Source organism: Macrobrachium nipponense, chromosome 19, assembly GCF_015104395.2.
Source record: "Macrobrachium nipponense isolate FS-2020 chromosome 19, ASM1510439v2, whole genome shotgun sequence".
Classification (NCBI taxonomy): domain Eukaryota; kingdom Metazoa; phylum Arthropoda; class Malacostraca; order Decapoda; family Palaemonidae; genus Macrobrachium; species Macrobrachium nipponense.
In genome coordinates this window covers 2758768-2782529 of record NC_061088.1, presented here as the reverse complement: position 1 = coordinate 2782529, position 23762 = coordinate 2758768, and the positions used below count along the sequence as shown (strand labels likewise).

General features: G+C 42.1%; 2 protein-coding genes across 3 annotated transcripts in view; one reads left to right on the top strand and one right to left on the bottom strand.

Moving 5' to 3' along the window:
• The window catches only part of LOC135213604 (MIP18 family protein galla-2-like), an 11190-nt gene extending 11046 nt beyond the window's left edge, over positions 1–144 (top strand). The window contains exon 4 of the mRNA XM_064247653.1: positions 1–144. This exon is cut by the window's left edge and continues 1401 nt beyond it. The gene's annotated coding sequence lies outside the window, so the exon portion shown is untranslated.
• A 117-nt stretch (positions 145–261) lies between these two features.
• LOC135213598 (F-box/LRR-repeat protein 5-like) overlaps positions 262–23762 on the bottom strand; it is a 29520-nt gene continuing 6019 nt past the window's right edge. The window contains exons 2-8 of one of the 2 annotated variants that reach the window (XR_010314174.1): positions 8330–8527; positions 7848–7994; positions 6553–7033; positions 4949–5111; positions 4317–4484; positions 1409–3549; positions 262–1378 (exon numbers count right to left, since the gene is read on the bottom strand). Coding sequence is in view for 1 of the 2 variants with exons in the window: in XM_064247613.1 (XP_064103683.1) it covers positions 2643–3549; positions 4317–4484; positions 4949–5111; positions 6553–7033; positions 7848–7994; positions 8330–8527 (2064 nt within the window). In the remaining variant the exon portion in view is untranslated. Of the gene's footprint in view, positions 3550–4316; positions 4485–4948; positions 5112–6552; positions 7034–7847; positions 7995–8329; positions 8528–23762 lie in introns of both variants that reach the window. The other variant, XM_064247613.1, reaches the window with a different exon arrangement.

Below are 23762 nucleotides of genomic sequence, written 5' to 3'. Positions count from 1 at the left end.
TCCTTTATTTGGATATTAAGTGACAGTTTCTCTTCTAACTAGAGCCTTTTTTCCCAACACTTCTATGGAATTCTGTTTTATCCCCATTTTAGCACTAGTTTTGGGCACTTTTGATATGTGAAACCCAATAAACTAATTATCAACGTTGTGTGTTTACCTGCGCCTTCTCTTGAATTCTGTTACTTAAATCCTTGCGAAATACGTAAATCAGAGTCAGTGTGTTCCTACCATGAACGAAAAATTGGGAAATAATAAACTAAATAAATACAACTTTTATTCTTTGAATGATGTATAAACAGGTGAGAAATGATGCAAATACAAGATAAATGTGTCAAATAGCCTGCTTAGTTTAATAGGCAGGTGTCTATATTTTTACTTTGATATTTAAAAGCAAAGCCAAATAAAATAAAACCATATCCATTTTTAAGCCGATATCATGCCTTTACATTATGTGGATAAATACACTATGAATGTGCATTACAGTATTTTAGCACGTACAAAACAGTAAAGGTTGATAGGTTAATGCACTATTTACAGGACTCTTAACTGCCACAACTCTGAAAAGCCTTAAAATATCCCTAACATTTAAGGTAAAACCTAGCATGGTCAATACAAACTTTACACCAGGTAATATTCACCTGTTGTCTCTTCGTCACATAATTGTGACGCTTGTTTGTGAAGCAGTTTTGAAAACTATACATTATTTACATGACTTTACAGTAAATTTGTTCTAGCAGTCCAGTTTTATTTATTAGTGCTAGCTGAATCCATTTCCAAGAGAAAGTTTAACAAAGCTTTTACTTCTACGATTAACCTCTGAATAATATATTCTGGCTTGCCAAGATAAAATAGAGCAATGCAAATCTAAACATTACGTCAGTGTTTTCAGAACAACCACATCTGTGCCTTCACTACTTCCTAAAATATTCTGCTCTTGATCTAAAATGAGAGATATAGACTTGAAAAATATCGCAAGCAACAAAGATCATGGAAAATGTCAAATGACAATATTTGAAAATAGTAGCTATAACCATATAAGCAAATGCATAAAAATACTGAATTTAAAAAAAAAAAATAATAAGTACAGTAGGTCACAGCAACATTTTGAGTATAATGCTTCCTTCTGAAATTTTTTACTCGCAAGCAATTTTAATGAAATGGCTGCCATGGTTTCTTAAGGAAACCTTGTTAATATGCCTCAAAAACAAATTTGTTCATGCACAAAAATATTAGAAAAACAAAAATATGTTTTATAGTTTGACAATTGTATTTTTGGGTTTTCAAGACCTGAACCTCATTTACAAATTCTGACCACTCTCCAGTACCTCATTTACAAATTCTGACCACTCTCCAGTACCTCATTTACAAATTCTGACCACTCTCCAGTACCTCATTTGCAAATTCTGACCACTCTCTAGTGACGTCAATCACAATCGAGTATTGGTAATGCAGCTTGACAAGCTTCAAAGACTACATTTTCAACATCGACTGTAAAAGCAGCCTTCTGAGTTTTTAACATGCAGAACTTAGCATGGATGGATTTACATTTAGATTAAATATGTTTTAAGATCCTATGTCTAAGCCTGAATAATCAGCCACACCACCTGTGTTGTAAAATATTACATTAAATCAAACTGCCAGAATTTCCTTGCATTTCAATTACATGTTTTTTTAAAACTACTATTTAGGCAAATTTATTAATGTAAATATTTACATATATACAAGTTTCCCCAACTATTTCTACAATGTGAGGGCCAATGCCTTGGTATGTTAAATCACAGCCAATAGACGAAATGACGACTTTTAGAGAGGAGAATCAAATTGAAGAAAAGAAATGCAGTGCTAATGATTAACCTGCAGTACTCTAATCAAATGGGAACCTGTCCAATATTGGACTTTAGCATAATGGCATTGTATTATTATGTATAATGCAACTGAGTACAACTGAAAACTACTACAATTTACTTTTGAGCTGTATGCAGTGATTGTCATTTATGTTTAATAAACTATTCAGCATACTAAAAATTCTAACAACAAACACCTTTCCAAATTCACAAGCAAATTAAACTTGGATGAATCCAAATGTGAGGTTATTAATATCTTACTATTATATCTCTCAAAATACAATAAAACAGTTCCGTGGGAAAAGCAGACTTGTATTGTTTTGGTTTGATACTAGTTTGTTAAGCATATGGATATATCTTGAAAAATCCTAATACAGGTACAAGTAATGAATTCGGCATGATGCACATAATATAGTAACTAGTGCTGCATATGTGAGAGAACACTGCACAACCATTCTCCTAATTTTGGCTGTGTGAACATACGCTGGATGTGCACACTAATTTCTGATCCACTTGATGCTACTTTTTTACTTCTGAATACTAAAGTGTGTGCATGAGCTTTTAACATACCTTTAAGACAAAACTGTTGTTGACTAGCACTTTTCATTGAACTTCCTTTCCATAATTGGATGCATTTGTAGTCTGTTTGAGAATATAAAGAAATGCATCCATATCTGCCATTTTTACTACAAGACAGCAAGTTAACGCAAAAAATCAAGCTCCAGGTAAAATAAGAGTTATGTACACATAATTTTTTATGTTAGTGACTGACTGAACAGAATTCCGATGATGGAAAACTTACCTCCCACTTCTACAACACACTCTGACTGGGTTGCACAAATTAGCACATCCATTAGCCCTAGTAGGGTAGGGACCATCTGAAATATTATCACAGTAAAACAGATTCTCTGCCTTAAGAGCTCTGCTGTCATATGCAAACATTTGCAACCCTTCTCCACTTAGCTGAAAGCAACCACTGACATCAAGATGACACAACCTATCAACAGCCTTAGCTTCCACCAGTGCCAAAAGACCTTCATCCGTTACTCTCCAGCATCCAGATAAATTCAGGTACAAAAGCTGAAACCTACTATAATCACCTTCAGTGTCCAAAACATGGACATTTCTCTGTCTTTTCTCATACTCAAGGACTTCACCACTGTCACTTACAGTGAACATTTTACAGGAACTGTTCCGCTGGCCACTGTTTTGTAAGGAATGATTTCCTGGACGGCAACAAATTTCCTCAATGTCGTTTTCTGGTTTCAATACCTCCTGTCTGGATGAACTATGTGGATATGGTGAAAGTCCCCAGCTTTCACACTCTTGTCTAGGGCGGCTCAAATTAAGAGCTGAAGTGTGTTGCTTGTCATCAGGTAAATCTGAACAGGCAGGCTTTCTATGTCTATTTTTGGAAAACAAATTCCTGTATGAACTGCTGGATTTGGGAGCAACTAAATTTGCCCGCCAGCAGGTGCAATAGCCACAGTATTTAAAAACAGGATCACAAGTATTAACTTTCCACGACTCATCCCTAAATCTTTCATTTGGACATAATTCTTCCTCTCTGTCAAGGTCATGGCCAAGGTATGGATTGTCTGGAGCTGCACACTGTGCTAAACATTCCAAAGCATCGTCATCAATTAATTCACAACCCTGCAGATCCAAATGTTGGAGTTTTTGTAAAGCACCTTGGAGCCATAAGCTGAAAAATAAAAACAATAAATCTCAGTAAGTATATAATTGACTAGATTATAAATCTTCAGTCTAAAACTGCCTTCATAGTCGTAAAGTATTTGACTCAAAATCTAAGAATTAAAAATACAGAAGCTAGCATATCCCTGCTTACCCATCAACAGATTTCTAAAAAATAAAATATATAGTATTCTAACAAATGAGTTTTTTCTTTATAATCTCATTACCTTAGCATAAGCAACTTGTGCATCATAAATTTATATTTGTTACATCACAAACTCTTCAAACGTAACTGAACAGCAAAGCAACTTAGGCAGGAGGCATAATGAGCTTCCTCCTCAATCAATGATACCTGGAGGGAAGGAACAAATTGGGACTCCCTTCCAGAATCTGTCTGGGCAGTGATGAAATACATGAGTCAAATAAACTTGATCAGAGGAAACCTTTGTTCAATGATGGAGGAGGAAGCAAAGTAAAACAGGGCACAATCTTTGATTGTTTTCAACCAGTTTCCAGCTGGTGCCAGAAGATTTATCCTATTGTTAAGATCGAAGGTTTGCTCCACATATAAACAAGTATAAATTAGTAAACTTATGACCTAGTGGATGTTAATCCAAATCAGTAAATAATTATGTGAAAACAGCCTAAAAGACCATCATGTAACAGAGCAGGCTTCCATTAAACATAATGCACAAACATGAAAATGACAGAAATGACAGAAACAGACAGAACAAGAACAAAATTCTTAATAAAACTGAAGAACTTCCAAAATCTTACCTTTTGAATAAATAATAATCAACTTGTGTGTGAGCAGCAGAGAAAAATGTCATATTAGGACAGAGAGCAATGGCATGATGCAAAAGTCTTGATGTAATTCCTGTTCCTGCATCCACCACAAGAGTAACGACACCATGACCCACACGTGGTAAAACCCAGTTCACTAACCTGAAAAAGAAAGCAGTAAAAGAATTATTTAACATTCAGTGTTTATGTATATATTATAAATCACAACACTATATCCAGGTATAACCAGGGGTTTAATATCTCCACAAATTTAGATACATACAAATGAAAACAAAAAGATCAATAATAGATATTATAACTCTACACCCATTCAAGAATATTGTCCAAGTTAACTTTAATTATCAGTTTGCAAAGAATTTGGTAAACTTTCATTTAACTTTACACAAGTCAAAGCAACATAACACATTGATTTAAAAGCAATCTTATATAAAACTAAAAAATGTGAAAATTATAGAAATATTTAGAAATCAGTGCACCTAAATATCTGTATATAACAACCACACATTTCAAATTCAACAAATCTAATGCATATATTGTATGAAGCTGAAATACTCTCTTGCACAATTACACTTACTCTTCTAAACCCCTTGCACAATTACACTTACTCTTCTAAAACAAAGTTTTCTTTTTCTGCCAAAGGATTTCTCATTTCTTCAGCTTCATCTATATCCTTGTCCTCATCCCATCTGTCACAATCGTTTGATAACTTCTGGTGAGCAGCATCTTCCAAGGCCCTGCATAAACCCACATCATACCACTCCCAGATGCCTAGGAAATAAATAAAATACATCTTGAAGGTCTAAAGTACAAATTATACGGAAACAATTACCTGAGCTGTCCTACATGAAAGGAGGGTCTACATGCACAGTTTTTATACTACAGTACTATATACGTACTTTAACGGCTGTACTGTACTAGAGAATTATCTAGTTCTCTCTTGTTATTATTCACCTATATTATTCACTATTTATAAGAAAAAATACTTAAACCAAACCACTGCACTACAAATCTTACAAAGCTGGCTAAAAGGGTTTGCTCCAATATAAGTATCATCTGTGGTACCTTGGATACTTCTTAATACCTTAAAAACAAATATGTAAAAGCATCAAGTACTTCTTAACCTCTTATTTCCTCACAATGCTTCTTGGATACACCAGTTACTACGCTACCTTAAGCCCAAAACACTGATTCCCATCACAGGATTCAAATTCACACATGGTATGTTAGACTGAGATTACTCTTACAAATCTTTATAAAGTCTCAAAATATAACAAATTCAGCAAATGAAATAATACAAAGGACCAGTTTTACAAGATGGTAATATTCAGAATAACTAAAAAATTATAATTCTTGAAAAATGTTAAATCACCCCCCTGATATTAAAATAGAAAAAATGTCTGCATAAGTAACAAAGTTTACTCTGCTCGCATGCTACGTAAGGTAAATGATGACCTTGGGAATTGTTTCTAACCGGTTACCAGATGGCACTTGGAAATATCCTATTGTTAAGACCGAAGGTTTGTTCCACATATGAACAACCGTGGTTTTGGCCATAGACACATCTCTATGTAGAAAATTTCCTTTCAGTCAGCCCTTTGGAAGTAAGAATGTTAAATCAAGCTATGAAATCTACCCAACATTCAGTAACTTAGGGTATAAACTGAATGCAAGGAAGTACGTACATTCATTCTTTCAATTTGTTACCAATGCTGGAAACTATCTACACAAGCTTGCCAGGGCTTAAGTGTTTCAAATGTAGAAACTAATGGGACTGTCCTAATTTAGTACAAGCCTGGAAAAAGACAAGTGAAGAACAATGTTTGCCTAACTTCAAAGAAATCATTAGAGCTATCTTGAAAGAAGTCAATTACACACATCTAGGAAAATTAAATTGAAAGTGAATTCCAAAACTTGCATTCCTTATGACTTAGAAAGTAAACTTAATCATTACCTAAAGAATGTTTTTAGGTTTGAATTTCTTCATACATGAAAATATCTACATCACCCTAAAAATTAATCAATATGAAAATGAAAAAAACCATTATTCATACAAACAAATACTGTACTATACACAATGGAAAACAGAAAATAAAATGTACATATACACAAATAAAAGGCCACCATCCATTAATATTGAAAAATTCTTGCATGAGCTGTGGCACATATGTATAACTCATGTGACTTCAGAAACAGACCTGTTCTGTCTTACCTCTGGCCCACTGAACTGGGTAGACTGCCTTCCATAGCGCTGGTGAGTAAACAGCATCATTCCATGAAGTGCAAACTTGAGCACATCGACCTAAATCTTGAGGAGAGAGCTGCCTCAGTATCTTAAATAATATTTCAGCAGGAAGATGTGGAGCCTCAGTATCTTCAGATGAGGCCAAAACTAGTTCAGTGCATGTCTCTTCCAGGTAAAGGTCTTCATTGTTTACTGGAATGGTCTCTTCCACCGATTCACAGCGGCTGAATTGGGAACAGTAATCAATGCCCTCTTCCAGAGATTCATCCGAAAAACAGTGCAAGTCCCAGTCAAGATCCCGCAGTTCCTTAACAACCCCACATGTTTCAGGTTCTTCGTTGTGTGCTTTTTCCAAGCTATGTCTCTCTTTAACGTGCTCGTGTTCTTTGAGGACAATATCCTTCAGGATTTTCAATTCATCATACTCAAAGTACTCGACCAATAAAGGCTGTTGAAAAAAGTATACTTGATTTTAATGGAATGAAAACATGATCCAATATCATGTATCTCAGCACATAAAACTGTGCACTAAAAACATTAAGAACATTAAATAGTACACAAAGCATTACCGACCCTACACCTACTGTCAAAACTTCAACTACGCAATACCAAGAGCAAACAATTAGAGAAACTGAATTATTTTCTCAAATTCTTCTCCAGATAGTAGTCTTCTAACAAAATAAGTCTGACTGGGATAATTATTGCAAATTATTTAAAATAATCAATCACCAACAGAACAAATCCTTCAGAATGCACCAAATGACTTAAAGAAAAATGTCAAAATCTCTTTAGATGACCAAAATACTTGAGAGAATTTAAATATTTATTCCTTATACAGTACCAATAGAATATAAATACCAGTCTAAGTAGAGTCATCACCATTCTTTACGACCATAAAAAAGTATCTATTGAACACTGGAAATCCTAGCATTAAGTGAAAAAAATAAACTCCTATCTTTAATTAATACCAGAGTAATTACGTGTATAACTAAAAAAGGGATTTTGACGTAGGAAAAATCTATTTCTGGGCGAGGAAGCCGTGTCGCCCAGTGAAATGTGTCCTCTTTAGCACTATTTCTAGTAAAATATTGCTATGATACCAGAGAACTGCTAAATTGGACATGTCAGAAGTCTCTGACTCGCTCACCTAAATAAAAGGTGTCGGTATAGAACTGGGGCGAGTGTTAAACACCACATTAGCTTAAGAGCACAAAAATCTCAAATAAAATAATCATGACTGAAGCAGAATAACAGTAATATACCTGAAACACTTGTTCTTCTTCCTCCATGTGAGACAAAAAATTTTCAACAAATTCTTCAAAGGCTCGCTGAAGTTCTTGACAAAAACTTATGCGTTCACCCATTCCCTGCTCTCGAACTTGGGTACCAGTGCGGACAAGCTGGAGGACCTGTTATGGAGTTGGAAAAAAAAAAAAAAAAAAAAAAAAAAAAAAAAAAAAACAGGAGTTGGAAAAAAAAAAGATTTATTACATACCCCTTATTGAATGGTCCATCTAAACAAAAATGTTTTCCCTATTAGTATTTCTTTGTAGCTGTTGAGTTGTACTAAAAACAACATAGGAAGAGAAATGCAAAGCATATAAAGTAATTATATCAAAACTTTAGTTAATTCCTACTGCTCTTTGGGCACATTCACAGATGAAAGTACTATTGAATTTAAGCACATGCGTCCATCTCAGCACACAGGGGAAAAGCTAAAAATGTCTTAACAAATAACACTTACATCAGCAAGTCTGTTGTCATTGTGACAGTCACACACAGCCGAGTTGTATATCTGTCGCTGCTTCAACCTATTTTTGAGCTGATCCATGATAAATATATTTTCAATGGATTCATGAGACTTGAATTCGTACAATGTGGTGCCAAGATCATGGAGAAGGGAAATAACTTCCCTGCCATCTCTAAAATTTAAACACTGGACCTGTAAGTTAAAAGAATAAGAAATTAAAATATTTATAATATATGTATATACATAATAGGTTATCTATAATCCTCACATTTCCCTTCACAAGATCCTGTTAAATGCTAAAATCTCATTATTCACTTAGTTTTACATATGCTACAACTGCAAGATGAAGTTGAGGCTTGTATATAACACTGGTTTTGTGTGCACAGTATAGAGCATTAAAGTAAGTTAGAAAATTTTTATACTAATTTATCTAAGACAAGCTGAATTTGTAAAATATATAGCAAAATACTCAGATAAAAGGATTGTGAAAGGAAGGTGTTATTATTGAAAATATACTTAATGGTAAGTTATTAAACAATTGATTGACGCTCATGTTGGATATTTCTGTTGAAAGAGAAACTTTTGGAAAACAAAATATGCAGTTTATTTTTGTGAATAAAAATAACACTCGAAACAATATTATTCATGAGATTTACAAATTTTTGTTTGTAACCTACAAACCTATAAGGCTTCTTATTATTACTGGATGAGGCTTTCAAAGAAAACAGCTGTTGCTTTTTTGAAAGAAAAAGTACCGAATGTATGGACTGATAGTAAGGGAGGTAACCTGACTAATCTAGTCTGATTATCAGACTTTGCCATATAGCCTTAATGCCCATTTTATCCTTGAGTTGTTGTTTTCTTCTACAGCACATTGTGCACCGCAATTAAATTCTGGTGTTTCAATCTCTTACTTCTTTCCATAATAATAACACCTCCCTACTTCAAATATATATACCATCTTCATTTCTTGTTGATGGCAAAACACTAATTCCACCATTCCCACTTTTCTTGGAATATACCACTCAATGTAACTTTGAAGTGTAAGCCTTGTTAATTTCCCTCATTGTCATTATTAATTGTAATTTTCCCTAGAAAAAAAGGCACCTAAAAGTAAAAAATGTACTTTAATAATATACTAAGAGAAACCACAACTGAACAGAGGCAATGACAATAAGTTACACAGTACCCCACAACCTGTCATTTTTTTTACCGTCTGTAACAAAAAACCTGATGAACCCCATATTGTAAACATTATCCAATAATCAGTAATATGCATACAGTTCCCAAGTGATGTACAACCAATTATATTTCACAAAATGTGTATTCAGATAACAAAAGTATTTTGTAGTTCCTTCAGAACTTGATAACCAGGCATTATAAGACTTGGTACCACTGCTTGTAATTTCAAGGAAGATCTCTGCACAAAGATATTGTTTGCTGACAAAATTTTGTTAACTGAACAAAATAGAAATGGGCATATAAGATGTAGTACAAGTGGGATAACTTGAGAAATTCACAGGAATAATGTGAGAAATTTACTGTCTTTTGTTTATGCTTTTGAGAAGAAAACCTCCAAGGACACCATGTTCTGTATAATTACAATCAAATAAGCAATGCAGAGTTTCAATTGTGATGTCAGTACGGATAAAACTACAGATTACAAGCTAAGAACGCATTTCAGTTCAATCACACGATCCCCGGAATTCCATGTCTCATACTTTCACTAGTAGGTATAAGCCACAAAATGTTGTCTTATTGTGCTGATTATAACAAAATCTTGAGTAATATCAATAAACATGATATTGTTATGATACAATAAAGTTTCATACACACTTACCTGGCAGATATATACTTAGCTATAGACTCCGTCGTCCCCGACAGAAATTCAAATTTCGCGGCACTCGCTACAGGTAGGTCAGGTGATCTACCGCCCTGCCCTGGGTGGCAGGACTAGGAACCATTCCCGTTTTCTATCAGATTTTCTCTCTTCTACCTGTCTCCTGCGGGGAGGCTGGGTGGGCCATAAATCGTATATATCTGCAAGGTAAGTATGTATGAAACTTTATTGTATCATAACAATATCATTTTCATACATTCAACTTCCTGTCAGATATATACTTAGCTGATTGGCACCCTTGGTGGAGGGTAAGAGACAGCTAACTACTGAATAGACAGGTAAAACAACATATGTTGTAGGTATTTATAGACCTTGGTTCCTACTGATTAGGTGGAAGGCTTCGTGGCTACTGCCTAGGAGTCTGCTTCACCTCAAGAGCCTTAGCGAGATAGTGATCTGTGGCCAAGAGTTCTTGTGGTCTGTCGATGGGTCTTATCCACTTACTCGGCAGAGTCTGACTGGCATTTGTCAATGGGTGCTAATCCACTTATATGACAACACGCCTTATTTAAGGAGCACACAACCGATCCCGATCACCCGATCCTAACACCTGTGTTAGTTCTAAGATTGTCAAGAGTTATCCCCCAAACTCTTCACAAACAACCCATAACTCGAATTACACAGTCAATACGCACACACTAAAGTACAAAAAAAAAATTTTTGTAGCCCTCTAATAGTCAGATACCACTCGAGTTCCTTACCGAACCAAAGTGACAGCCGCCTGTGCGACATCTGACACTTCTTATTCCAGCAGGAAGTCAAGAACGTATCCAACAAGAGGGTTACGTACACAAAATTAAGGATCGGCACTTGCTCCAATACCCAAGACCGTATCCGCTGACACAAACGGACCTAGAGAAAACATTTCTCGTAAGTTACGCGAACGTCCTTCAAGTAATGAGATGCAAACACCGAATTACACCTCAATATGTCGCTTCCAAGATATTCTTAAGCGACATATTTCTCTGGAAAGTGAAAGACGTCGCGACTGCTCTACTTCGTGAGCTTTCACTCTCAAAAAGTGTAAAAGAGTCCGTCTGGGCAGTTATTATGTGCCTCCGTAATCACGCTTCTCACAAAGAAGGCCAAGGCATTCTTCGACATCGGTCTTTTGGGGTCCTTTACAGAGCACCATAGACCGTGTTGCGAACCCCCCTTCTGTTTCTTTCTGTCTAGATAGAATTTAAGTGCTCTGACCGGGCAAAGAGACCTCTCAGCCTCTCTACCTAATAGGCTAGTCAGGCCCTTTACCTCGAAGCTCCTTGGCCAGGGCTATGAGGATTCTCATTCTTTTGCAAGAAAGAAAAAAAAAAAAAAAAAAAAAAAAGTCTGGAACGAACAGATAGCAGTCTCTCCTTTGAACCCCACTCAAACTCAAGGGCGTGCAGCTCACTGATTCTTTTCGCCGTAGCGAGAGACAAAAGAAATAAGCACTTCCTCGTAATGTCCCGAAAGGAAGCCCGATGAGGTGGTTTCGAATCTTTCGGAAGACAGAAATCTTAGAACCACGTCCAGATTCCAGCTCGGAGCTCTAGGTTCTTTTGATTTTGATGTTTCAAATGAACGAATCAGATCGTGGAGATCTTTATTGTTAGCCAAATCTAGGCCTCTGTTCCTGAAAAACGGCCGAGAGCATACTTCTGTATCCTTTTGATGGTTTGGTACAGAAAGATGAGATTTCTCCTTCAGGAAAAGAAGGAAATCTGCAATTTTTCGGTCACAGAGGTATTGGAGGAGGACAGCTTCTTCGACCTACACCCAACTTCTGAACAACACCCACTTCGATGATATACTCGCATTGTAGATGATCTGCGGGCTCTAGCGATTGCACTTGCCGCCTTGCAAGAAAAGCCTCTCGCTCTGACGAGTCTTTCGATAGTCGAAAGGCAGTCAGAAGCAAGAGCGGGAGGTTTTGATGGTACCTCTCGAAGTGGGGCTGTTTGAGCCAGATCTGTCCTGTTTGGAAGAGATCTGGGGAAGTCCACCGTTCCACTCCATTACCTCTGTGAACCAATCTCGGGCTGGCCAAAACAGGGCTATCAGAGTCATCCTTGTCCCCTTCGAGGCCACGAACTTTCTGATCCATTTCCTGCCCCCAGGATCTTGAATGGGGAAAAGAAAAGGCGTAAAACTCCATCCGGACCAGTTCTAGGAGAAGGGCGTCTACTGCAAAAGCTCTGGGGTCGTCTGCCAGAGAGCAAAAGGTGCTTATCCTCTTGGAGAGGAACGTGGCGAACAGGTCTATTTGAGGCCTCCCCCAAAGTGACCAAAGGTTCTGACACACTTCTGAGTGGAGGGTCCATTCTGTGGGAAGGACCTGGAACCTCCTGCTCAGCCTGTTTCGATCTCACGTTCCTCTCTCCTTGGACAACCTTGTCAGTAGAGTGATGTTTCTTCAATGCGCCCATACTAGAAGGTCTCGTCAGTTCGTAGAGAAAGAGCGAGTGAGTCCCGCCTTGTTTCCTTACATAAGCCAGAGCGGTGGTGTTGTCGGAGTTTATCTGAACTACACCCGTCTCTGACTATCTGCTCGAAGCCCTTTAGAGCCAGATGAATGGCTAAGAGCTCCTTGCAGTTTATGTGCCATGACACCTGCTCTTCGACCAGGTGCCTGACACTTCTCTTGATCCTAAGGTTGCACCCCACCCCGTCTCCAACGCGTCAGAATATAAAGTAGGCGCCGAAAGTCTTTACACCCCAGTGCAAAATTTAAGTAAACGCATACACACACGCACATTTTTCAACCTGTAAAGTAATGCGAAAAATTTAGTTCAAGATTTTGAAATGTGGTGGGTCCAGTTTACCTGTTAGACTTTCTAGTATTTGGTAGCACCAAATTTGTTCTCTTTAGCTGCCTTCAGCTGTCGGGGAACACTTTCAATGAGGTGTGCTGACAGATCTCTGGTTCGATACTGTTCCAAGCAGCGATGATGGCGGCTTTGAGTTTCTCGATATTGGAGCAGTCAACCTTCTGCAAACGTTGTTCAATGATCGACCACAGATTTTCAATGGGACTAAAATCAGGGGGAATTAGGGGGCCAGTCACTTAAAAGCTCCACATCACAATCCTGCAACCAGTTCCTAATCAATGGCGTTGTGTGGCACCGTGCCCCGTCTTGCTGAAGAATTGAAGCACCTGTCTTCTTAAAGCCCCCTCTAAATATTCATTTAGTACAACGTAATACATGTGCTGGTTCACTCTTTATTATTTTTTTCAAATATACACAATTCCCCAACTCCCTCATAACCCACAGAACCCCATACCATCAAAGTTTTGGGAAACTTTTCACGAGGACGAATAAGTTTGTCACTGCACTTGTTAAGGCGGGGACTTCGCCAAACTTTCGTTGAGGTGCTTGCTGAGCAATGGAATGTGGATTCGTCAGTGAACAACACTTTTTTCCAGTTATTAACGCTCCCATTTACCAAACCTATGAAAAAAAAACTTTTGTTTCTTAATATGGGCATCAGTTAGCTTGCTTTCTTCTTAGGAGCCACAACACTCTTGAATCCAACTTGCGTGACAAGTACGTCTGTAAAGTACGTACTTTACACTTTCCTAAAATTTCAGGGTTTTCTTCCCTGAATTGATGAGCGTGTGTGAAGGATTAAGCTCTGCTTCCCTTCTCAGTAGTGAAATAGATCGTTCAGACAGCAACGGGGGCCTCCCAGACTTCTTGGCAGGAAAGGGTAACCTCTTTCTTCCCTGACGCCTTGTACCTCGCAACAAAGTTTCTTTGAACTGTTCGACGCTTCAAATCCGTCTGCCGCACAATTTCAGCGGTATTTAACCCTAATTCAAACACTGAATGACCCTAATAGATCATCCCTAGAGTATAAGGACCCACCATTACGCATAAAGGCACAGGGAATGGAAAACAACAAGGGCAACACCACGAGACAAACAAAAAAATCCTGACAGAGTGCCAGCAAAACAAATCGACTTACACCACGGCTAATGAAGCTACTGATCAGTTAATATTGGTTTCCGTTAATCAATGGACACAGTGGAAACAATAAAAGGTGCCAATTAGTCCATTTTTTCCTCCCAGCATTTTCCGTGACTGATAGGAGGATTCTTTAAAACGCTGAAAGTCTTCAGGGGTGCAAAGACTTTCAGCGCCCACTTTAATATTAGGTTTCGGTTCCGAACTTCCAGGGACACACCTCTGTTTTCCTCTAGAGGGGATAACCACCACCTTAAGTGATTTTTCACCTCTAGAGGAATCGGAAATGTATCAGTGAGCTGTCCTGTCTTCCAGTTCCAAACCCTTTTCAGGAAGAACTGTAGTGGACGGAGGTGAAGTCTTCCTAGAGGAAAGAACTGTTCCAGCGAGGAAAGGGTCCCCAGAAGGCTCAACCATTCCCTCGCTGAACTGCGCTCCTTCCCTAATAAGCTGGAGACTGTTGCGCAAACCTTTCAATATTCTCTCTTGAGAAGGAAACACTCGAAAACCCCGAGAATCCATCCGAAATCCCCAGATAAACCTGTTCTGGCTGGGGATCATCTGAGATTTCTCGAGGTTCACGATTAATCCTAAAGACCTTGTCAGGTCTAGAGTCGTTGAAAGGTCCTCCAAACACTGTCTCTGCGATCTGGCCCTGATGAGCCAGTCGTCTAGGTAGAGGGAGATGTTTATTCCCTTCAGGTGTAGATATCTTGCCACATTCTTCATTAGACTTGTGAAGACTTGAGGAGCTGTGGACAGGCCGAAACACAGGGCCCTGAACTGAAAGATCCTTCCTCCATCATGAAACGAAGGTACTTCCTCGACAAAATGAATCGGACGTGGAAATAGGCATCTTGAAGATCAAGAGACACCATCCAGTCTCCTTGACGAAGGGCTGCAAGGACTGAAGCAGACGTTTCCATACTGAACTTCTGTTTCTCTACAAATCTGTTCAGTGCACTTACATCTAGTACTGGTCTCCATCCCCCAGAAGCCTTCGCGACTAGAAAAAGTTATTGTTATAATACAATTAAGTTTGTTCATACTTACCTGGCAGATATATATATAGCTGTATTCTCCGAAGTCCGACAGAATTTCAAAACTCGCGGCACACGCAGTGGGCGGCCAGGTGGTAGTACCCATTCCCGCCGCTGGAGGCGGATATCAGGAACCATTCCCATTTTCTATTCATATTTTTATCAGTGCCACTGTCTCCTGAGGGGAGGTGGGTGGGCACTTAATTATATATATCTGCAGGTAAGTATGAACAAACTTAATTGTATTATAACAATAACATTTTGTTCATGAACTTACTTGGCAGATATATATATAGCTGAATCCCACCTTCGGATGGTGGGAAGAGACAGGAATAGGATTTGTAGGAACTTAAATTAAGTAGATGATATACACCTTGGTTCCTCACCTGTTTTAGCAAGTAGACTCTGTGATTACTGTCACTACAGCCTGCTTGTGCTTAATCAGAGTTGCCAGCCAGGTGGAGACCTGTAGTGCTGGTGCGACTCTGAATGCTCTGTCAACGGGGACGTGACCTCAATGTGACAAGAGCATAGAGCCATACAAATGAGGGCAACGAAGCAACTGACCACCACCTGACCAACTAACAAAGACCCCCTGAACACTAAGCTAAAAGATGGGAGGTCTTCACCAAAGCCTCACCACACCAAAAAACACATCAACTAAAACCTAACCTAAACCTAACTAAGGGATAGGGAGAGAGCTACCTTCAGCCCACCAAGACTGTGTCTGCAGAAACGTATGGCCCAAGAGAACAACAGTCCTCGTATATCGTTCTCACATCTCTCAAGTAGTGTGAGGCGAATACTGAATTGCTCCTCCAAAAAGGTGGCGTCAAGGATGTCCTTGATCGACATGTTCCTTTGGAAGGCAAGCGAGGGTTGCAACAGCTCTGACCTCGTGAGGTCTTTCACTCGCAAGAGGCTCAAATCGATCTGTGTGTAAGACGAAATGAGCCTCTTTAATGACGTCCCTCAGAAAGAACGCCAAAGCGTTCTTGGATAACGGTATATCGGGTCGTTTAACCGAACACCAGAGATTATCTGAGGGACCTCGTACTTTCTTTAGTCTTGTGGACATAAACTTTAGAGCCCTGACAGGGCACAGGACTCTCTCAGGTTCTTGGCCCACAAGGCTTGTCATACCCTTGATTTCAAAGCTCCTTGGCCAAGGGTTTCGACGGGTTTTCATTCTTTGCTAAGAAAGTGGGACTCAAAGAGCAGACAGCATTGTCCCCTTGAAGCCCACTCTCTTACAAATGGCCTGAATTTCGCTAACTCTCTTCGCCGTCGCCAGAGCAGTTAGGAAAAGAGCCTTCTTAGTCAAGTTCCTAAGAGACGCTTCATGTAAAGGTTCGAAAGGACTCGACATTAACAGTCTAAGGACTAAGTCCAGGTTCCAAGAAGGAGGCCTCGCCTGAGGTATCTTGGATGTCTCAAATGATCTCAGGAGATCGTGAAGATCCCTGTTATCAGACAGGTCTAGTCCTCTGTGTCGGAAGACTGCCGGACAGCATGCTCTTATATCCCTGATGGTCGGGACCGCCAGTTTCTGCACATTTCTAAAAATAGCAGGAAATCGCTATCTGGCTCACAGAGGTAGAGGAAGAGGAAATTCCCTCCTTTCTACACCATGCCCTGAAGGAAGCCCACTTCGACTGGTAAACAGCTCTCGAGGACGGTCTCCTAGCATTGGCGATCGCCTTTGCAGCTGCTTTAGAAAAACCTCTCGCTCGGCCAGCTTTTCGATAGTCTGAACGCAGTCAGACCCAGAGCGGAGAGGTTTCGGTGATAATCTTGCGAAGTGGGGCTGTCTGAGTAGATCTTTCCTCCAGGGCAATGTCCTCGGAAAGTCTATGATGAATGACATTACCTCTGTGAACCATTCTTTCGCGGGGCCACATCGGGGCGCTCAGGGTCAACCTCGTCCCTCCGATGCCGTGAACTTCCTTACTACTTCCCCCATGATCCTGAATGGCGGGAAGGCATATAAGTCCAGGTTCGTCCAGTCCAGGAGCAGTGCGTCTATCGCGACTGCTCCCGGATCCAGCACAGGAGAGCAATAAAGAGGCAACCTCTTTGTTCTCGACGTCGCAAAGAGGTCGACTAACGGACACCCCCACAGTCTCCAGAGCTCTCGACAGACGTCCTGGTGCAACGTCCATTCCGTCGGCAGATATGATCTTGTCGGCTGAGAAGGTCTGCCTCGACGTTCTGGACTCCCGCGATAAATCTCGTCAGGATCCTTATCCGTCTCGCTCTCCCACAGCAACAATCTCCCTCGCTAAATAAAAACGGAGGACGGGAGTGTGTACCTCCCTGCTTCTTTAGGTACGGCCAGGGCTGTGTGTTGTCCGTTGACTTGACTTGACTACTTTCTCTGCAACCTTTTGTTGGAAGAACTGTAGCGCCAGAAAACCGCCGCTAGTTCCTTTACATTGATGTGCCAGGACACCTGTTCCCCCTTCCAGGTGCCTGACACTTCCTCCCCTCCCAGTGTTGCTCCCCATCCCGACACCGAAGCGTCGAAAGGGAAAACAACACTAGGTCTGGGCGGGCTCAGAAGCTTTAGGGACAACCCCTCTCGAAACTTCCGAGGATCTAACCACCATCTTAGATGGTTCTTCACCGATTCGGTGATGAAAAGGGTCGCATCCAGATCCTCTCTGACTCTCTCCATTCGTCTGCTAAGAAAAACTGGAGAGGTCTGATGGGTAGTCTTCCCAGGGAAACAAACTTTTCCAGCGAGGAAATGGTTCCCAGCAGACTCATCCATTCCCTCGCCGAGCAAGCTTCCTTCCCCAGGAATGCCGAGACTTTCTCTAAGCCTTGCAGCTGTCGTTCCTGGGACGGAAACGCTCGAAAAGCCACTGAATCCATCTGAATCCCCAGATACACGATGGACTGTGTTGGGGTCAGATGCGACTTTTCGAGGTGACTAGAGTCCCCAGGGACTTCGCCAAGGCCAACGTGAAGTGAAGGTCCTTCAGACACCTTTCTTCTGACGATGCTCTGATAAGCCAATCGTCGAGATACAGGGACACTCTTATTCCGCAGAATGTAACCATCTCGCTACGTTCTTCATGAGCATGGTAAATACCATCGGAGCCGTGCTTAAAACCGAAACAAAGGGCTCGGAATTGCCAAACTTTGTCCCTTAGCATAAACCTCAGAAACTTCCTTGAAAGAGGGTGGATAGGCACGTGAAAGTATGCGTCCTGTAGGTCCAAGGACACCATCCAGTCGGTCCCGTTCTTAAGGCTCCTAGAACCGACTGAGGTGTTTCCATCTTGAATTTTTTCTTTTCTACGAAAAGATTCAAGCTGCTTACGTCCAAGACTGGACGCCACCCCGACGACTGTTTTGGTACCAGGAAAAGTCTGTTGTAGTATCCTGGTGACCCCAGGTCTAGGACCTGCTCCACCGCTCTTTTCGAGATCATTTGTTCCAAAAGATCTAAAAGAAACCTCCTGTTTCTCCCCTTGATACGACGGGGAAAGATCTCTGGGAGTCGTTGAAAGAGGAGGAGGGTCTACAAAAAGGGGATCGTGTACCCCTGTTCTACTATCTTGAGGGACCACGCATCTGTATCTCTCTCTCTCTCCACGACCCCCGCAAAGAACTTTAGCCTGGCTCCGACAGGCATCTGAAGGACTTTCTTTTCATTTAGAGGTTTTAGGTTTGAAGGAACCTCTTCCTCTTGCAAGTCCTCTCCCTCGAGGAGCAGCTCTCGAGGGAGGAGCGCTCCGAAAGGGTTTAACCTTCCTAGGAGTCGTCCCGACGACGACGTGATAGGGACTGCAGGACGTCTAGAAGACTGGGCCAAGAGATCCTGGGTAGCCTTCTCTTGTAGGCTCACTGCCAGGTCCCTTACCATAGCCTGGGGGAAGAGATGGCTCGAAAGAGGTGCAAAGAGAAGCTCTGCTTTCTGCGATGCAGAAACAGACTTCGCTGTGAAATTGCATAATAGCAGCTCTTCTTGAGGAAAGCAGTGCCGAAATGAGACACTAACTCTTCCGAACCATCCCTGACGGTCCTTGTCCATGCATGCCAACACATTGGACAGCTCCCCCAGACTCAAAGAATCAGGACTCCTAGATTGAAGATCCAGGGCTTCCTAGGCACCCAGTCTAGGAAGTTAAAGACTTCCAGAGTCTTTAAACAGACCTTTCATGTGATGGTCTATCTCCGTTGGTGTCCAAGAAATCTTCGCGGACGACAAAAGGGATCTCTTCTGGGCGTCTACCAGACTAGCAAAGTCCCTTGGGAAGAGGACGGGATCCTTAATTCCTACTTCCGATTTGGTCTCATACCAAATGCCGCCTCTCCCACTCAGCCTTGAAGGAGGAAGGGCGAAAGTCGACTTGCCCTGATCCTTCCGACGTTCCATCCAGTCCTGCAATTTCTTGAATGCTCTCTTAGTGGATAAGGAAGTCTTCATCTCCACCACCTTCCGAAACCTTGCCCGACTTCGAAGAGGAAAACTGAGAGGGCGGAGACTTAGGAGCTGCAGGCTGGAACTTCTCCCCAAACAAGGAACGTAAAAGTCGTACCAGCACCTTGTAGTCGGAAAACCGACGAACTGACGGCTGTTCTTCCTCCACTGAGTCAGCCGGACTACTATGTTCCTCCTCCGAAGAGGGCAAAGGAGATAGAACCTCTGAGGGCGTGCGCCCAGCGGGTCTAGCCTTCAACAAAGGCTTCCGAGGAAGACTAACCATCCGCCTCTTCAAAGCGACCGACCTTCTGTCGATCTTTAGAGCTCGAACCACGAAGAGCTTCCTGACCTCGCTGCGCGTCAAGAGAGGAAACTCTAAGTCTCTCTCGAGGAGCGTCCTTACGCTTGACGCTCAAGCGTCCAGTTTTCGCTTTCAAACGTGCGCCTCTGAGCGCTCTCAAAAGCTTCTCCACAGGCAAAGCGTCAAACAAAGCCACCCGACGAGCGTCTTCCTAAGCGGTCCTGCCGAGCGTCTTCAAACGCGTCCTCAAAGGCGTCCTGACGCGAGGGCGGAGACAGCGACGAACGAGGAGACAGAGAAGGAGACTGCCTCGTCCTCTTGACAGGCAGTCTAGCGTCCTTCCTTCGCTTAGGCTCAACTGCTGCTGGGCGAGTCTTCCGAGCCATTAAGGTCGACAATGGTCTGAAGCGACGCAAGAATACTCTTCGTAGGTGAAGAACCGAGAGGAGGTGAAGGGCTGCGCCTGCGAGAAGACGAGGGGCGGGGGGACGCCTCCTTCCTTCACAGGAACAGCAACCTGCCTCTCCGAGGCTGCGAGGAGAAGCGCTTCTCAGCGTCGTCCTCGGACGACGTCCTACCTCTCTTCTGTGGAGGAAACGCGTCATACGACGCAGGCGACGACCGCAACGAGAGCGGAGAGAGGGGACGTAAAGCGTCCTCCCTAGGAAAAGTCCTTTTCAACGGACGTGAGTCACTCCGAGAGCTCCACCCCTAGGCGGGAGGGCGCCTCGGAGGACGAAAAACAGTCCTTTAGGATGCGAGCCTGAGCACGCTCCTTGGCAGCCTGGAAGTAGCAACAGGTCCTGCCGAAGGGACGCCAGATCGGTGGGGAGCCCCGTAACCCTCTTGCGGCTTTCGACATGCCCCACTCCCTGAGGTCTGGGAGTCCGACAGAGGTCTAGACCTAGAGGCATTATGGGGCCGATCTGACGCCCCCACCCCCTCCACAACACTAGGGGCACGATCACACACTTTAGTCGAGCCGTTTTTCAAGGGCCAACACTTTGGACTCTAGAGTGCGCAATGACTCTAGAATCAGAGAAAGGGCATTACCTTCTCCAGACACAGAACTAGGGCCCTCAGGCAACAACACAGGATTAGGTGAAGCAAATTCTACTGGTGTTAATATAGGCGAAATGTTTACTTCCCTTACCTTTCGTAGAACCGCTTTTAGAGGAAGACCTCCTGATCCCTAATCCGCGGTTCTAGCTTACGCCGATAGGATTCATACACCTTCCATTCATCCTCAGTCAAACTTTTGCATTCAATGCAACGATCAACTAGCAAACAAACATGCCCCCTACACCCCATACATACTGTGTGGGGGTCTACCGATGCTTTCGGTAGCCTCACCTTGCAATCACTTCTCACACACACTCTGAAGCTCAACTGAACTTGATCCGACATCACGTTCATACAAAAAGCCAATCCAAAATCCAAAAACAGTCAACTATCGCGTATGCCAATCCAACAATCCAGATCAAAACCAAAAGTCAATCCAGATACTTATAACGAGTTTGTTAAACCAAAAAATCCTGGGCGGAGGTCTGTAAAACAGGTGTTACCGACCGGCGACAGAAAAAAATATGAATAGAAAATGGGAATGGTTCCTGATATTCCGCCTCCCCAGCGGCGGGAATGGGTACTAACCACCTGGCCGCCCACTGCGTGTGCCGGGAGTTTTGAAATTCTGTCGGACTTCGGAGAATACAGCTACAGGGGGTCCTCGAGTTACGACGTTGATCCGTTCTTACGATGCATCGTAACACGAATTTCAGCGTAAGTCGGAACATTGAAAAATACCACATGATTTAATGTAAATACCTATCAATAACAACGAGAGAACAATTCCTTACCTTTATTAGTTTGATTGGCTTGCACACTGGAGAGGAAGCTGCGGTGCTGGAGAGACTGGGGGAGGTTAGTGAAGAGAAAAGAACCTCCAGAAGTTGCTGGAGATGCTGAGGCAGATGATTCTTGAGGTGAGGCAGAACATACTAGTACTGGAGATGCTGAGGCAGGTGATTCTTGAGGTGAGGCAGAACATACTAGTGAAGATGTTGGGGCAGGTGAGTCTTTAGGTGAGGCAGAACCTACAGAAGGTTGCTGGAGATACTGGGGCAGGTGAGTCTGGGTTAGCAGAACATTCAGAAGGTGCGGATTAGCAGAGGCAGCTGAGGTAGAGGGTACAGGATCTTCTGCAGGCCTCTCTACCTTCTTAAATACTGCTCCAGGTTAGTCTGAACAGAGAGCGACCTCTTTTCATCCAAGATCTCCTTGTAACACTGCATCAAATCCATGACGCCTCTGGAAACCCTAGTGAACCTGTCCAAGTTGGGATCCTGAGCCTCAAAAGTTGACAACGCTTGCTGCAACTCTGCAAAACCTCTTATCAAGTCCTGCCTTGTGAAAGCCTTATTGGCTCTGGGGTGGGTGCTCTTCTTTCTTCTTCCTCTATTATCTGCTTCTCCAGTTGTATCAGGTCCTCAGCAGATAACTCCTCGCCATGAGACTCCAGCAGCTCTGTAACATCATCAACCTCCATCTCCAAATTGATTTCCTTACTCAGGGCAACAACGTTCTTGACAACTAGCTGAACTGTGTCCTCAAACCCATGGAAATCATTCACAAATTGAGGACAAATTTTCTTCCAGACACCATTCATGTTTGTTTGCTTAACCTCCTCCCAGGAATTAGCAATGTTCTTTACAGCAATCAAAGGATTTTGTTATAGGATTTCCAAAAGTCCTTCAGAGTCAAGTCCTTCTTGTTTCAGTTGCCTGTAAAGCCATAGCAATTGTCCCTTCGTAGGTAGTAGGCCTTGAACGAAGCAATCACTCCTTGGTCCATAGGCTGTAAAAGGGCCGTGGTATTAGGTGGAAGGTAAACCACCTGACATTAGGGTTGAAGTCTCCCAGCTGGGCAGGGTGTCCAGGGGCATTGTCCAGCACTAGCAACACCTTAAAGGGGATACCCTTGGAGGCGCAATACCGCTCCACACTTGGAACAAAATGGTTTACGAAACCAGTCCTCAAACACTGCCAAGTGTCACCATGCCTTCTTGTTGGACTTCCAAATTACTGGTAGTTGACCCTTCCAAATGCCCTTGAGTGCCTTGGATTTTCAGCCTGATACACCAACAAAAAGGGCTTCAGTTTGAAGTCGCCAGCAGCATTACCCCAAAAGAAGTAAAGTTAGCCTCTCCTTTGATGGCTTTATGACCGGGTTCTGCTGACTCTCCTCCTTTGGCGATGTAAGTGCGGTTAGGCATACGCTTCCAAAACAAACCTGTCTCGTCTACGTTAAACACTTGCTGAGCAGAATAACCCCCCTCCTTAATTATCTCAGACAACGCTTTAGGAAATTCACTCGCTGCTTTCTCATCCCCACTGCAGCTTCACCTTGCAATTTAAGGTTATGGTAATTGGCCCGAGCCTTAAATCGCATAAAACCACCCTACTAGCCACAAACTCTTCACTTTCACTTCCCTCCCCCTTTTCTTTTTTCAACGCTTCAAACAATCTTTTCGCCTTCTCCTGAATCACCATAAGGCTGACTGGGATACGCCGTTGATTTTGGTCTTCCAACCAAAGCACCAATAACCTTTCCATTTCAATTATTAGACCACTACGCTGCTAGTTATCACTGTCGCTTTCATAGGAGCAGATCCTTTCACATGTTCAACGATGCGGCTCTTTATCTTTGATAATGGTAGCAACGGTAGAACGCTAGGCCAAGCGGGAGCGGCCAATGTTTGTTGGCGTTTCTCCCTTCTCGGATCGCTTTATAATGTCCACTTTAATT